This window comes from Actinia tenebrosa, unplaced genomic scaffold (assembly GCF_029948245.1).
Source record: "Actinia tenebrosa isolate PJP-AT-01 unplaced genomic scaffold, QUT_ActTen_1.0 PGA_scaffold1__47_contigs__length_23844297, whole genome shotgun sequence".
In the NCBI taxonomy this organism is placed as follows: domain Eukaryota; kingdom Metazoa; phylum Cnidaria; class Anthozoa; order Actiniaria; family Actiniidae; genus Actinia; species Actinia tenebrosa.
Window position 1 is genome coordinate 3,516,184 of NW_028292578.1, and position 15,868 is coordinate 3,532,051.

The 15,868-nt window shown below is 46.1% G+C and overlaps 1 protein-coding gene across 4 annotated transcripts in view; it reads right to left on the bottom strand.

Moving 5' to 3' along the window:
* Positions 1 to 15,868, bottom strand: part of LOC116293311 (uncharacterized protein C22orf15) — a 30,261-nt gene that overhangs the window by 774 nt on the left and 13,619 nt on the right. For all 4 annotated transcript variants that reach the window (XM_089032838.1, XM_089032837.1, XM_089032839.1 and 1 more), the window contains one exon: positions 117 to 191. In XM_089032838.1, the coding sequence (XP_088888964.1) occupies positions 117 to 191 (75 nt within the window). The remainder of the gene's footprint in view (positions 1 to 116; positions 192 to 15,868) is intronic.

The window sequence follows — 15,868 nt, forward strand, 5'->3', positions numbered from 1 at the left end:
CTTAATTAAATGGTTTATGAGCCTAATTTGATCATAAAATCGTTATTTCTTGGCGCTTATGCTATCAAGTATATGGTGGGAATTAGGTTATCTAGATACCATATGTACTAACTTACACAGCAATTTAGGATTGATGGTCTCCAAGTCATTCAACATTGATGTATATGTTGTAGGGGATTCTCCTGAGCCTTCTGCGAGGAAAAAGGACATCAAATATTACGTTTGTGACAACGTTAACATTACTAACAAGCCTATATCGCTTCGAAAGCGATGATGTTTCGGCCCGTTATCTATTTATTGTGTGGCATTGCTGAATAAAGAATTTTGGTCTTGCTGTGGTAATGATTGGGTCTCCTGTATTTTGAAAATGGCAGACAAGAGCGATAGATCTCGCGGTACACTTTCACGTTACAAAGTCTTACGCAAATTTTGATGGAAACATTTGTAGTATAAAATTCTCTTGGATGAAGCACATCGTAATTAAGCTTTTTTGAGATTTTAGTGGTTCTTGCTTTGAAACATCGTAGTGTTTTGGGGAAAAACAGGGCAACGTACATACATATAACGTGATAGATGTGTTAATCATCACAGTGAATGCATATACATATAACGTCTCGCCGAACTAATGAGAGATCCGACAATAGATATAAACAATGATTGAGTATCGCAGAGAGCAGAGTACAAAGTGCAAAATATTTTAGCATTACAGTACGCGCTATGTTGAATGTAGGATACTTTTTAAACCTTCATTCTGCTCTTTGATTTATGGTAAATGTATTTAGCTCTTATATCGTAGCTTGAAGAAGATGCGAAAGTCTCAATTCGAACGAAAAGATACAAGGCTTGTCTTTGACCAGTGCGCCGTCACCAATCTACTCAAAATTTACACCTTTTGGTGCTTCAAAAATATTACCGAATCCAAGAAATTATACTTTAAATCAGAGTATTAATAATTGAAAACTGATGATTTCAGACTTCTATCTTTAAAGCTGTAAAGTACGCACTGTTTGTTTATAGGATCTAGTTTAAATAATAGCTGATACCAAAAACATGTCCTCAGATGCGCACGAAGCTACAACATATCGGAAGCTTGCTTCACAAAATATATATGCATCAACTGTTAGTTACACAGATAAACTCACCAGTTTCCTCAACTTATACTCACAGGCAGCTGAGACTGGCAAATTGCCCTAATTTGCCGCACATCACAAAAGCTTTTGGATAACTTTTCAATAACTTACCTACTTGGCGACTTGGACCTAGATACTGACTTAGAAATTAAATACGCATTGTTGTAGGGTTAATCAATAATATATTTTTTTCCAAAAAATGGCGTCATGCGAAAGGGCATAATATAGTCTACACAACTACCTCAGAGAAGATTCACCGCAACTCTCCGAAGTACTCCGCATGGTGAAATGTTTTACATTTTCCCATTGCTTATGATGGAAACGGCATGTGATTGGATTAGGTCCAAAACTCTGACAGCTAAATGACACGCATGAAGACTATTATGGGCCGGCAAACCGAATGTAGTGACTGTTTCGGCCTGAGGGCCGAAACAAAAAACTAGAAAAAGTATCATAGCTAGCCACGATATAACGTGCGCTCTGATTGAGCAGCAGGTAGGGGGACTCGCGATCGATGCCAAAGATATACGGGTTTAACTCGCGGATTTACGAAGACGGGTACAGCAGATTTACGGGTATTTTACCAAGACCTAAAGTTATTTTGGTATCGCAAACGGAGGTTAAAATATTCCTTAGATATACATGGCCACCATCAACGACATTCAAAACAAAACTGTGCGCAGGCTCGGAAATCAGGTGATGGATAACTCAGACGCTGACTTTGTCTTCGCTACATTTATGGAGGGAAAGACAGACAAAACTATGAATCACAAAATGGCTGAAAAGATAATCAACAGAATGCCGGCCGGTGACTACCGTTTGGAGTTGACATTCGTAAAGTACTTAGACGGTGAGTGGATAATAGAAAAGGGTCGTAATCCTATCAGAGCGTCTGGTAAGCAGAACCTGTTCGTTTTGAATAAGCACACACGACCGGGAGCACTTGAGGGAATAGACATGCTCTTCTACGAGGTCGCTTACCCGGTTACCGTGGTCATTTACGGTGCATACGAGATTAAGAAGCCGGATGTTAAGAAGTTGCGACCAATGCGACATCCTGGTAACTTTGTCGGGAAGCTGGTTAGGGAGTTTTTCGAAGATTCCTCTAGGGGCGGTAAGCTTACGCCAAAAAGAAGAGAAGCCATCAGGGAATGGGAGCATTCTACACGTAAAACTGGAGGCTCCATCAAAAACATCAAAAAGTTAGAAACTGCCTTAGAACGCCGCATACACGTGAAGGACATCACCGACGGTTTCATTTACGAAGGGACGAAAAAGTATGGAGGCCGGGGAGCGCCTATTGTTATCTATCAACACAACGCGCACGCATGGAGAGAACTTAGGTTTCCAAGAAAGAAGGAGACAAAGGTCTACAAGGGGTCACCACTCATAGATTTGATCCACGAGAATTCCATATGGCTAATGGATTCGGAAGGAAATCAATTCATGACGCAAGACGGCACTCTTTACCGGCCCGAGAGCGAACACCAGCGCATCCAAAGCGCCTGCGAAACCCTTGGTGAGGACTTTTCAGATGAGGTCCTTAGCTCCCGCAGTTTGGACTTCCTGGCCGCAAAGAAAAGAAACGGCTGGAAACCCACCCCAAAAGAATTCGGAGACATAGCCAAAGCCTGTGTAGAACACGGCCATGGAGGTCTGTGGAACATGGAGTACGACGAAGATCAATACGTATCCCTGGATATGAAACATTGCTACCCTGCCAGTTTTAAAGGCCTTGGGGATTGTAAGGAGTATTACGATAGATACGGGCATCCCGACTCACATATTCTTTCGTGTCGCGTTAGACTGTAAATACGACGCACCAGCAACAGGATTCGTCAGACTAACCACATGGGAGTTAGCAGAAGACTTACATCCAATAATTTACGCGTGGTACGGGAAACATCTACAGGAGAAAGAATGGATCCCTGTGCCCCTGCTGAAGTTTCTCGAAGAGCGTAAACTCCTCACATACACAGCGCATGAAGCCATACTTTGCCATAGCGCCTTCACACAATGGCTCCCAGAGCACAACCCCACAGCGCGGGTTGTCATAGGAAAGTTCACACAGGGCGCTAAGGAAGGAGAAAAACACATGCAACGGCGTTTGATAACAGACGACGGTGAGTTGAGCTTCTTAATAAAACGCGCGCATGAGCAAGGAACCATGGTGTCCGTAGAGAAGTGGAATTATTTCATAGAAGGCCAAGGGGAACGGCAATGGAATGCGCTGTGTTATTACCAAGATCATCGCCCGCAATATTACCATCTTCGGGCCAGCATGTTAGCATATGCGCACATTAATCTATTGTCAATGCTGTTGCGGTTTGACAAAGAGGATATCCCACGCGTAGCCACGGATTCTTTGTATGTAAAGCCAGAAGTGTTAGAAAAGATGCAGGAATTCTATACAGAGGACGAACTTGCAGAGAGCGGTCAATGGCGCGTCAAAGACGAAGAAATAAAGGCCTGGAGAGAACGCGTAGAATACCACGGGGAACACACACATGGTTCAATAACGCCCACTGTGGAGCCTTTACCGTCGGTTGCCAATCCAATATCTTACAAACGCTTCTCTTACCTCTACGGAACCGGTGGCAGTGGTAAAACTACGCGTGTCTTGAAACTATTTCCAAAGATAAAGGTGTTAACACCAACGCATCGTCTGGAGCGAGAATTAACGGAGATGGGTTACGATGCGCAGACGTACCACAGCTTCTTCCGCTGGAATGGTCAAAAGTGGGTGCCGGAAGCAATCCACGACATACTGCCGGTAATACTATGGGATGAGATATGCACCGTGCCATTAGAAATCCTGCAGGAGTTCGTAGACTTCCTACGCGGGAAATGTCAAGTGATATTCGCCGGCGACCCCTGCCAGCCACCGCCTATTTGCGGAGAGATGCCCCACGAATGGTTGAAAGAAATGGTCGACTATGCAGAAGAAATTAACACCGACTACCGCAGTAAGGATCAAGTAAGAAACCTAAAGGCGGAACTTCGGGGCCTCAGTGACGCGGAACAAAACAAGATACTTCGCAAACGTGTACGAGCAAAGAAATACGAGGAATTCCTTCACGCGTGGCATCCAAAGGATTTGGTGTTGAGCAGCAAGCGCGCAGCACAATCACGCATACAGAAAGACCTGCTGAATATACACCGCGAGCGATTCCCTACATATCCCGTGCCCGTCTGCTATAAACCCCACGACACCCGAATGCAAAAAAGAGACGTATGGGTGCCAGGCACCGACATCCAACTGCAGAATGCCGTAACTCACGATAAAGCCTGGGTGCCCATAGAAAAAGTAGAAAGAATTACCTCCCACCCAGATTGGCGCTTAGGTTACTGCATGACAGTCCATAGCGCGCAGGGACTTACCATAAAAGAAACCTTATGGGTCATAGACCAGCGGCTGTGTTGGAGCAACCTTATCTACACCGCCGTAAGCCGCGTAGAATATGCCAAACAGTTAAAAAGAGCCTGGGGGCCACAAATGCGTTACGACCGCACCCCAGAAGACGTAGCCAAAGAGAACATTGCTAAGAAACTCCTTCGCTACAAGCGGCACGACGAAGAAAAGAGCAAAGATCCCCGCTATGCGGGGATAAGGTTCGACCTATGCGTGGACGACGTCTATAAGAAAGGGGCACGGTGTGCCAAATGCAACATACCTCTACTATGGAGGTTTGACCCAAATGACGATCAGCAGTTCTCCGTGGATCGCATAAATAATAAACGCGGGCATTGCAGAGGCAACGTAAGACTGACATGCCTAGAGTGTAATCGGGCGCGTGGAGCTGCACTACTCTGAGTCTTTGGGGACTATGAGCAGCTCTTCCATGACAAATCCGCGACTTGGGCCATTTAGGTAATACAACACGGGTTGCCCTTCCTTGGTGACGGACTTCGAAATCTCATACGTTTCCAAAGACCAGTTAGGATCCGTGGCTCTCTTACTGCCACCTTCGAGTTCCCCCGGCTGATAGAGGTATCTGACCACTATGTCGCGGGGTAGCTTTTTTTCCTTCAGTCCGACCGCCCTTGAACTTCTGACGTAGGACTTGTGTTCCACGTGTTTCTTTTTTATGGCATCCCTGGGTTTTATTCCCGTAGCCCTGGCCGCCTCGTTGTTCAAAGCCGCGACGACCTGGGGGAGCCTCTGAGTCCATTCCCTGTTGCGTTTGGAGGGATCTTCCAGCTCTTTCCAATACTGGTACCCAAAGAGACGCTCGGCCAGGGTCTTATTGAATCTTTCGACGATGCTCTGACCCCTGTGGTACTCTGCCTCGGCTCTCCTAATTTTAGTGCTGTGGTCTTTCAGGGTCTTAGTAACCACGCCCATAAACTCTGTCCCCGCATCCACTTGCAGCAGCTTAGGCCATTTCAAGACGCGCTTATAAATTCTACCTAGGGCTTCTGCGACTTCCCCAGAATCCTTGCTGGTTATGGGTTCGGCGTCCTTGTATCTGCTTGCGATATCGACTACGGTCAAAGCGTATCTATAGGTCTTTCTTCTCACCTTATCGTGCGGCAAGAAAAGCAAGTCCGCCTGATGAACTTCATTAGGGGTATTTACGGTAAAGCTGGGCCTGGGAATGTACTTAGGCACGGGAAGATAAACCTGCCAGAGGGTTTGTTTTCTTAGCCAGTTCTTAGCCGTTTCTTCTGATACCCTGGCCGCGGTCGCGAGTTTCTTGATGGCCGACGCTCCTTTCCAATAGCCTTCAGGCCCATAGTAAATCCTTTTGAGTTTGTCCTCTACGCGGCCCATTATATGAATTCCAAAACAAGATTGATCTTACGTCCGTTAAAATCCACCGTCTTTCCGTCCACTTTAATGGTGATGTTTATGCTTTCTACCAAATTAGACAAGTCATAGCTTAAAGAAATGGGAGTGTATTCTTCTGAGTCAAATGGATTACCTTTGGGCAGAAACTTGGACATAAGAGAAGACTTTTCTCCATTGTTGTAACTATGGACTAAATCGCAATAGACTTCGTAAGAGGATGCGACTTTCCATTTCACAGGTATGGCTGTGTCGGTAATTGTCTTGCCCGAGGCACATAATAAAGATCCCAATGGGTCAGACTTTCCAAAAGTTACTGAATAGTTTGGCATATTATGTTTGAAGGTCATTTCGTGCGGCAATCCCGTGGTGAGAGTATAACCGTGTTTTGCTAATTCCTTAGCAAGGGTGATTGGTGTGTAATGTCCATCGGGCAGCAATACGCCTTGATAATTGCCGCCGCCTTTATGCACGGTGACCATACCATTGACTAGATTATACCAAGAATTGTACAAAGAGCAACTAACCAGCCGAACCTTATGGGCTTTGATGGGGGGATTCAGATAAGTGGTAAAGTTATTTTTATCGCTTTCCAAAAAGACGATCATTTTATTCTAGGCGCCAAAGCGCCAAGCTTAGACTAAATACGTCAAAGCTACGCCTCCCGCCAGCCCTGCGACTCCTACAAAGACCAATTCATTGTCTTTTTGTTTCTTAGAAGGCTGATAGTAATTCTTGAACTGAGGCTTTCTTAACCCCGTTAATGCCGCGGGGTGCGCCTGCGCATAGAGCTTAAAGGCGTAGTCTGTGTTTTCGAAGTTCTTGTCTGCCTGCATTTTGTCTTGGTAGTTCTTGTCCAACCAATCCCTGTAAGCTTGTCTTTTTTCATTCCAAGCTGCCACGTCCCGCTGATATTTCTCCAGCGCTAAGTCGTGTCTCTTCCTTTCGGCGGCCAAATCTCCGCTGCGATCACCCCTAACTAATCTATCTAAATACTGACCACCATAATTAGCTCCAGTGAATGCTAAGGCTGCAATAACTCCACCTGCGACCACGCTAGCCATATATATTAGAAAATCACACCGTAGGTAGGTACTTTTCCTTCCGTAGGTAATCCTTTACCATGATAGCCCCGCCAACGGCAGCGGTCATCTTAGCAAAATTAGCGAAGCTCTTGCTTGGGTCTTCAGTAAAGTCTTCTTTGAGCACTTTCTTACCTACCCAACCAATACCCGCAACGATGGAAGTAATGATAGCTGCTTCTTCAACAGTTTTCAATAACGCGGTTGACATTATATTACAAAGCGAGAAGGAAAATCTAGGTCGCCACGGCACGTGGTGATAAATTTACTCCATTTCAGGGATCTTACTTTTTCTAACAGCCGGTTCCACAGGTGCGCGATACGTTGGTGGTTCTACCTTTTTCGTTGCCCGCCATTGTAAGTAGAGGCTGCCTGCTGCTATAGCGACTCCTAACGCGCCAATGACGTATCCCGGATTAATAAAGGATTCCTCTTCTTTTTCCTCCACCTTTTCTTCTTTTTTGGCTTTGTTCTTCCTGTTCATCTCCGCGAGCTTCTTTCCGGCAGCGACTCTGCCCGGAGATTTAGCCTTGGTAATCTTGGTATCTTCTACGGGTGGTTGTTCTTCGGTGCCACTCATCTTATATTAAGGGACTTGAAGGACTTGACAAGTAACTTGATGACGACTTGACAATGACTTGGCAATGACTTGACAACGACTTGACTAAGTACTTGAGGTGACTTGACAACGACTTGACTAAGTACTTGAGGTGACTTGACAACGACTTGACTAAGTACTTGAGGCGACTTGATCAGGTACCTCAGCAAGTGCCGCCTGGAAGACCTTTTCGACTTCTCTGTCCTTCTTGAAGTCCTTCCAAGATGTTCCGAAGGAACCTAGTACCTCCTTCAAGTCGACGTGCTGAGCTACGTGCAAAGCCGCAGAGGCGACTGCCATTAACTTACCGCACTTCAAAGACAACCACCCGCAGGTTATCTTAAGTTCTTGGGCGATGACATAGTCATCTCTTATGTCCTTCTGGAGTTGCTCCACGTCGTCTATGGGCAGTGCAAGTCCAAGGAGCTTGGTGGCAAGTCGGATGGCTGAGTCTGCTACGGCGTCGGTGGTCTTACTTGCAAGGGCAGCCTCATACCTCTTATGGAATTTCTTGACTTCCTCTTCCGACAACTTATTAACCTGCTCATGGGTAAGTTCCTTGCCTATCATTTCTTTGCACTTCCCAGAAGACACAAGGATGTTAAGTTGTTCCTTGAGGTTACTTTCATCTAGCTGCGTGGGGACTTCATCTAAGAGCTGCTCGATATCCATATACATTAGGAATCAAAGATTCCAACCGTGTAGGGAAACCTCAAAGAGAAGATCATCTTGGAATGTTGGTGCGTCTTTAAATGCCGCATGTATTCGTGTAACTGTTCCTTGCTTATCTCGCCTCCATAGTCGCTTAAGATGGTTTCCAGATCACTCCGGCTCGGAGTATAAAATACGACAAGTGAACCTATGTTTTCCCTAAAAGGCTTAGAGACGCTGGTAAGCTGCTGCGAGAGCAACCAAACGCTGATATTGTCGTGTCTGCCGCTGAAGGCGAGTTTAACGAGCTCGGAAGTGCGTCTTTTTACGTCGTCCCCACAGGCAATGTCATCCAGTATAAGGAGGGTTTGCGTATTCTTGGGGAATTGTTTGTGCCAAAACTTAAGATGGCCGGATAACTCGTTAGGATCTAAGATATCTACAAAGAAGTCGTCATCTTTCACTCCTATGCCCGTCCAGGTGCGGTTATTCACGTAGGTGGGGCATAATAGCACGACGTAGTCGAAACGGTATCTAAAGGGTCCTAATAGCTGCTCCACTACGAATTGGGTCTTTCCGCAGCCGGTGGGTCCTACTATCAGAGCATTGCAGGGAATATGGTTCGGATCCATTATATATACGATGGACCCAGTGGACGCAGTAAGAAGGATTGCCGCCGACGCAAAAGATAAAAGAGACACCATAGAAATGCAAAGGGAGGAGATCGATCGGTTAAAAGAGCGCGTGCAGGAATTGTACGATGAAATGTGCGGCCTGAAGCGCGCGGAAAGGTTTGGTGCGCTTTTGACGATGGCCGGTTGGGCGAAGGAAAGCGTGCAGGACTTTATTAAGTATCCCTTATAAGGGTTAATAAATTCTTATTATATAATGAAGTGTAAGGATTGCGACAGGGAGTTCAGTAGCAAACAGGCTTTGCAGTATCACCAAAAAAAGAAGGTATGTTTTAAAGAGGTGGATAACGTCACCACCTGTGGCACTTGCAGCCGGCAGTTTAGCAGTAAACAGGCGCTGCGATATCACGTGGAAGGAAGGGTGTGTTCGAAGTCTAAGGAAAGACGCTGTGCTGATTGTAATCGGCTCTTTAGCACGCCCCAAATGTTGCAATACCACCAAGAAAATAGGGTGTGTTTAAAGGATGTGTGTGCGCGCTGCGGGGAGCTCTTAACTGACGCATGGCATCAACATAGATGTCGTGGTAATTATGATTTGGATGTCGTATGCGAGGAGCATGGTGATATCGCTGCGAGATGTTGCCCAGCGGAAACCATAAGGAAGTTAACTCTTCGTAAGAAAGAAATAGACCAACGCTTTACGGAGTTCGACCGCGCCGAAGGTACGCGCTGGGAGAACGCAGAGTATTGGAGTGCGCCCTGTGACGCGTGTGGCGGCTTAAGGAAAGGAGATGATCATATCTGGCAGTGCTTGTGCCCGCAGCATCATCCCCGCGGTTTTAAGGAGTACTTGGATCGCTTTGATGATTGGCATGCTCAAAACATGGAGGTAAGGAAAGCCCGTAAGTAAAGTAGGGTTTGCGCAAAGAGTCTCAAAACACGCTCTTATATTTATTAATATTCTTTGATTGTTTATTAAGAATAAAAGAAGAAACATTAATAAATATAAGGACCCCTTTTGGAGAAGGTATGCAGAACTCAATAAGAAAAGAAGAAACATTAATAAATATAAGGACCCCTTTTAAAGGTATATGCTAGCCTACGCAGCCGCCTTTCTGGGAGGCATTCTAATTACCCTTTCAATATATGGACTGTATTACTTGCGAACTACCTGCCGACTGCATTACGCCACCGATACCCAAACCGCGTAAAAAATACACCTGCCTTCATTGCGACAGGGTATTCTCCGAAGGATCCTTCGTGGGGCATTGGTGCTCCGCGGATCCTAAAGCGCAGCGGACTTTAGCAGACGCGCTTAACTACAAAGAGGAGATGGAGTGACTCTTCTTTCAATGTCAAACTTCCATCGGCCATTTACCTTACCATAGCTGCGTAAGTGGGTGAATTCCTCGCCCTGAATTACGTACCGCACGCAATCCGGCGCCCAAAGGGAATATTCCTTGCCTTCTAAGTCTTTGAGGACTAACCGTAAACGGTCGATGTCTTCGAAGACGACGTAATTTTTTATTTCGTATGCTTTATCGCAAATCAGGTCACGCCAGTGTATTTGGTTGACGATCATTATATCTATGAAATATTCTAAGGTGCGTCTTTAGCGTCTCGGGGCTCTTAAAGCGTTTTATACACCATTTACAAGGAATGCGGATGCCGTCCACGTAGTTATCTATGGCACGACAGACAACGTCGTAATCGTCGGACACCATGGTTCGGAAATTATTCATGTCGTACTGCGAAATTAAGTTAGACTGGTCTGCGGACAGGACGCCGTTTCCCTTGGGGGTCTTTAATTCTATGCAAAAGCCATTAAACTCCTTATGGGCGTTGGAGATTAGTAGATCTGGCTGACCGCGTTTGTAACCTTTTTTCCAACATGTTATGCGCTTGCTGGCGGAGTCCTGTAGTTCGCCTAAGCCGGGGGTTAGGATGACGAGGGGGTGAAACCGGCGTATGTAATCGACGACTTTGAAATGCAGGTCAGATTCATTCTCTATTTTGAAGACTTTCTTATTCGGGGTGTCAAACCGCCTTTCTATTTCATACTTACCTGTCTTTCTCAACGCAGGCAGGACATCTTCCAAGACCCAATCCTGGAATGTCTCTGCCGTTGGCATCTTAGAGCTAAATATCAACTGATACAACCCAGATTCGGTTACGTACAGGGAATTAGGCTGTGAATACGAGGGGAGGCGATTCACCTCCACTCTAAGTTCGCTAAGCTTTACCTTATACTTTTCACGAACATGCACCTTAATTGCATCTTTTGGGCGTTCGTAACCCAACGCCAGCGCCACTTCCTTTGCTTTGAAGTATAGTTTATCGCCTTGCACTATGCATTGCAGTTTGGTTTCGTTGTTTTCGAATACGCGAAGCATATTATACGTAAGGAATATTTTATTTTTAGAATGGCTGAGGCAACGAAGTCATTAATAGGCAACGCTCTTTAGCTGATTCATTTCTACGCTCAGTTGCGCGTCAGACACGACGAAGACGTAGCAGTTTATCTTATCGCCGTCGCCCGCACTGGCGTTCTTGGTGCGTTTGATCTCCAATGTTATGCCATCCTGCGTATTTACTAAACGTAAACCCTGACCATGTAGGTCTTCGTCGTTAATGGTGCGCATATCAATCCACAGCGCGTACTTATCCTTAAAGAATTCCTCGGGGCTAATTTGGTCGCCAAACTTGCGCATGGCCTCTCTGTACACGTCTGCGGGCTTTATCCCCTGGGAGTAAACCTTGTTTGGGACTCCGTTGATATTCACGCCGACGTTAGTAATGTTAGGGTTGTGAAAGGCTTCGGAGTCGCGCTTACCGGCCTCGTAGGGCTTAGCAAACACCAACATTAACCCCGTGAGACTTCTTCGGGGGAGGTTAATGCTTTGGTTGATAACCTCATCCGTCTTATCCAAGAAGCTAAACGTCTTATACATTACTACGTGGTCGTATAAGAATGCCTTCCCGGAGCTGTATTCCATGCCAGCGCTACGGGCCAGCTCTTCGCTGTATACCGTTTCGTACTGTAGCTCTAAGTTGGTAACGGAATAGGGGGTTGTCGTGGTAAGTGCAGTGCTTAGCCCACCAATGATGTTATTAGCATCTGCTAAAGTTACTTCAAACTGTAGCTCGGATAACTGTCTTGGGTAATACACACCGTGATTCGTGATTACTTCAAAGTCCAGTGGTATGACATACTTGCTACCATAGGCTGTCTTTATTCGCTTTGCGTCTGCCACTGCGGTTTCTCCGCTGCCGTCAGTAGGTTGCGTTTTCGTAGGTGTGCGGACCTTACGTAGAATGACACTACCAATTCCTTGTTCTATCCTTTGCGCGCGGTCAAATGCTGTTAACCATAAGTCTTTGTATGTGGTATACAGATCGTACCTATTTAAGTCCAGCAAGGATTCCCCGGCGAACTTTACGCGCATCTTAGAAACAATGTTGCGACCCACGTTGTTAACGATAATCCTTTCATCTGTGGGGCTTGACTGTACCGCTAGGTCGAACCTTAAAGCCAGGGTGCCAGGAACCAACACTAGGTTATCTGTTAGGCGGGGCACGCCTACGTACAGCGTTTCCCCTGGCTTTGCGCTACTGGGGGTAAAGGTGACCCGGTGAAAGGTGCGTTCCGCTTTCAGCCCGCCAACCTGCTTAGGTAATACGTTGGGATTTAACTTTGAGCTTATCATATATAATGGAAGTAGAAGGAACGGATTTTGACCCCCTTACCGAAGAAGGCCAAGTAGACATTAACGACGAAGAATACGAGTCTTTACTTCCTGATGACAACGTTGACGGGCGGGGCCTTTTTGACAAGCTAAGACGCAAATATGGCAGCAGGGCCCGCGAGGCCTGGCGTTCCTTAGAGGATAAGTGGCAATCAAGGAACCCAGGGCGACCTATTCCAGAATATTTGGAATTGCAAAACTTGGATTCCACGGACCTAAGAACTGAAATGCTAAGGGGGCTTTTAGACGACGTAAGGGAGAAATTTCCAAATGTGGACTTGACCCGCCTTAATTTCCAAACCGGAGATAAGGGGCAAATTCAAATCCAGTATCAAGGAAGGGATAAGTGGTATAATCTCTACCAAAGGAGAGACTCCGACAGGCTCACCAGTAATCTCCCAAAAGAAATCCAAGACGCATTAGGGAAACCTAATTTAATGGAAAGGCTAAAAGAAAACGACGAAAACCTTAACGAAGCCGTTGAAAGGGTCAAAGCCCTAATGCAGCGACAACAAAAAGGCATCGAAGCGATAAGGGAAGTCGAAGGACTAAAGGAAACAATGGAGGAAAGGGAAGCAGATTACATGAGACAAAACCGACTACTCCTCGATGCTCAAAAGAGAGAACTTAACGATAAAAACCAAAGAATAATAGAAATGAGAGAACAAACAGACAAAGCCCTACGCGATAGGGACCAAGCCCAAAAGGCCTTCGAACTTGCCCTGCAAGACCTAGACATAAGCAAGGAAGAAGCTAAGAACTTACGTACCACCATAGCTGGCTCTTTAGAGGAACGGCGGCAGTTGGTTGCCGAAATTAACACTAAGGAAGAACAAATCCGGCAAAGAGATCAGGCTATTGAAGACCTGGAGGGACAAATAGAGCGGCAGCAGGAAATAATCAATGACCAAACTCGTCCCGAAGAGGAAAGGGAGGCAGCACAAAGGGAATTAGAAGCCCTCCAGGAAAGAGTCGCGGAATTACAAGCGCAAAAGGACAACCTGGAAAGAGAATTGGGGCTTACCACCAAGGAAAAGGTAAAAAGAGCTCTGGTGAAGTATGGTATTCCGCTGGCATTTGCGGTCGCTATTAGCACCGCAGTAGGAGTCATCCTTAACGCGCTTAAGGCTACAGCCGCGGGCGTAAAGAAATTAGGCAATGGGCTAACGGACTTAGGAAAAAAGATGGCAGCAAGCATTCCGGGCTTGCTTGGTAGCGTTTTAAGCCTGGTATTAAGAACCGGCGGTGAACTGTTGAAGTTCGTGGGTAACAACATTTGGATCTTGGTCGTCGCTATTGGGGTGGTACTCCTGAAGAAGATGAGGGGTTGATCTTATCCTTGTGTATTACTGGTGGCTTATCGTCGTCAGGCGCACGAGGCGTCCTCGACTGGGGATAAGTAAAGATAGTATTCGCGCCGCCTTGGTAATTTGGCACCAGGGGTAGGGCAGTCATAGTAGAAATGGGTTTATGGCACCAGGCAGCATTAGGGGAACTAGGACCAAGGCCATTTATTCGAAGGTAGGCAACGTCATTGGGAAGAACCTGAAGCTTCGCGTATTGACAATTAACTATCATATGAAAAGTTATCGACGTTATGTCCTCTGAGCTTTGCGGTGGGGGCTCCGACGAGAAATGGACTGGGTTCCTATTGTTATCTTTTTTTCTGTAAGGCAGTAATGAATGGTTATTCTCATCAACGATCCTAAACCCAGCATTGCACGAATACCCCGTGTTAATGCTAATAGTACACACGATCAATCCCAGGCCCCCAACCTTCGCCCACAATCCCGTGTCATACCAATGCTGTTCTAAGTATTCCTTCTCCTCCAAATAATGAAGAAACCAATCTTCCTTCGCGTGTGGGTTCATATATTTCAGGGAATAAATTCCCTTCTAAAGACTAAGCGCCGTAAGAGTGCTAATGGTTGCGTGGTTATAAACCGTATCTCTCTGATTTTCTATACTATTTATGCAAACGCTCCCGGTGTCATCTACGCGCATTTGCAGCTTTACCTTCCCATGGCAATCGGCGACCATGTGGAAAGTCCAAACCGATAGATTTTCGGCACTGCTGGGGTTGGGCTCTACGGAGAAATGCGCAGGCTCCCTGTTGTTTGTCTTATTTCTCATAGGCTGCAGTACGCCATTCTCATCCAGGAACCTAAAGCCCACGTTGGCATGGCTGCTCGTACCAATGCAAATGCTGCATATTATCAATTTCTTTCCCGAGTAGTTCAAGTCTACAGACATGCCCGTGACATCAACCCAAGATGCCTGGGTGTATTTTTTCTCGCCTGTGTAAGTCGTATAGACACAATCTACTCCAGCTACGTAGGGGTTGTTCATCGCCATATATAATAACTCAGACCAATGCTTGCAGCTGCTAAGCCGGCCTTTAGTAAGTTATGGTCATATTCCTCAGGTATCGCAGGCAAAACCTTCTTCTTTACGTTCTTTGGTGCGGGCTTTTCTACGTGCTCCTTCTTAGGCTTCTCCACGAAATGGGGGATGCTTCTAAGAGTGTCAGAGTTCACGTCGTTCGCCCCAAACTTCATGTCCTTGGTAGCTCGCTGCAGCTTATTGTTGTAACCCACGACGGAATTGGCGTTGATAACCAAATTACTTGGCATCAACCAACAACCAGGCGACAAAGCGTAATCCAGTCGCACTTTAGACTGCTGCACTGCAAGTTGATATCTCTGCACCGACTTAGAGATCTCATTCTCAATAACAGCGCTTTCGAAGAGGACAAGGAATACTTGTTGCGTTTCCTGCGACGCACCGGAGGCATCTACGATGGGGCTGCGAGTGCTAACCTGTGCCCCTAGAATGCAGTAAACAAAGGCTTCGATGCTTCGATTAATCCTTGCGAGATTCTTTAGACCAATGCCCTTTGCGACAAAGAAAGGCGCCCAAGGATATTTCTCTTTGCTTTCTATGAAGTAAATCAAATCACCTTTTGACGCTTTACCCCCTAAGTCGGAGAATTCCCATCTGCTAGGATACCCCATACCCGGAGTTTCTATGCTGGCGCCAACATACGAAGCATAGGTGTAAGTCTCTCCTAAACCATGGGCGGCACCCTCTTTGTTGCGAAAATCGGGGTTGGTAAGCTTAAACTCATTCCTTAATCGCTCCCATGCGACTTTGTCATATTTGTTATCCTTCGGCTTAAAGATAGTGTCACTAGGAAGCGGTGCTCCTAACTCAAACAATATCCTACGAATAGTAAAAGCA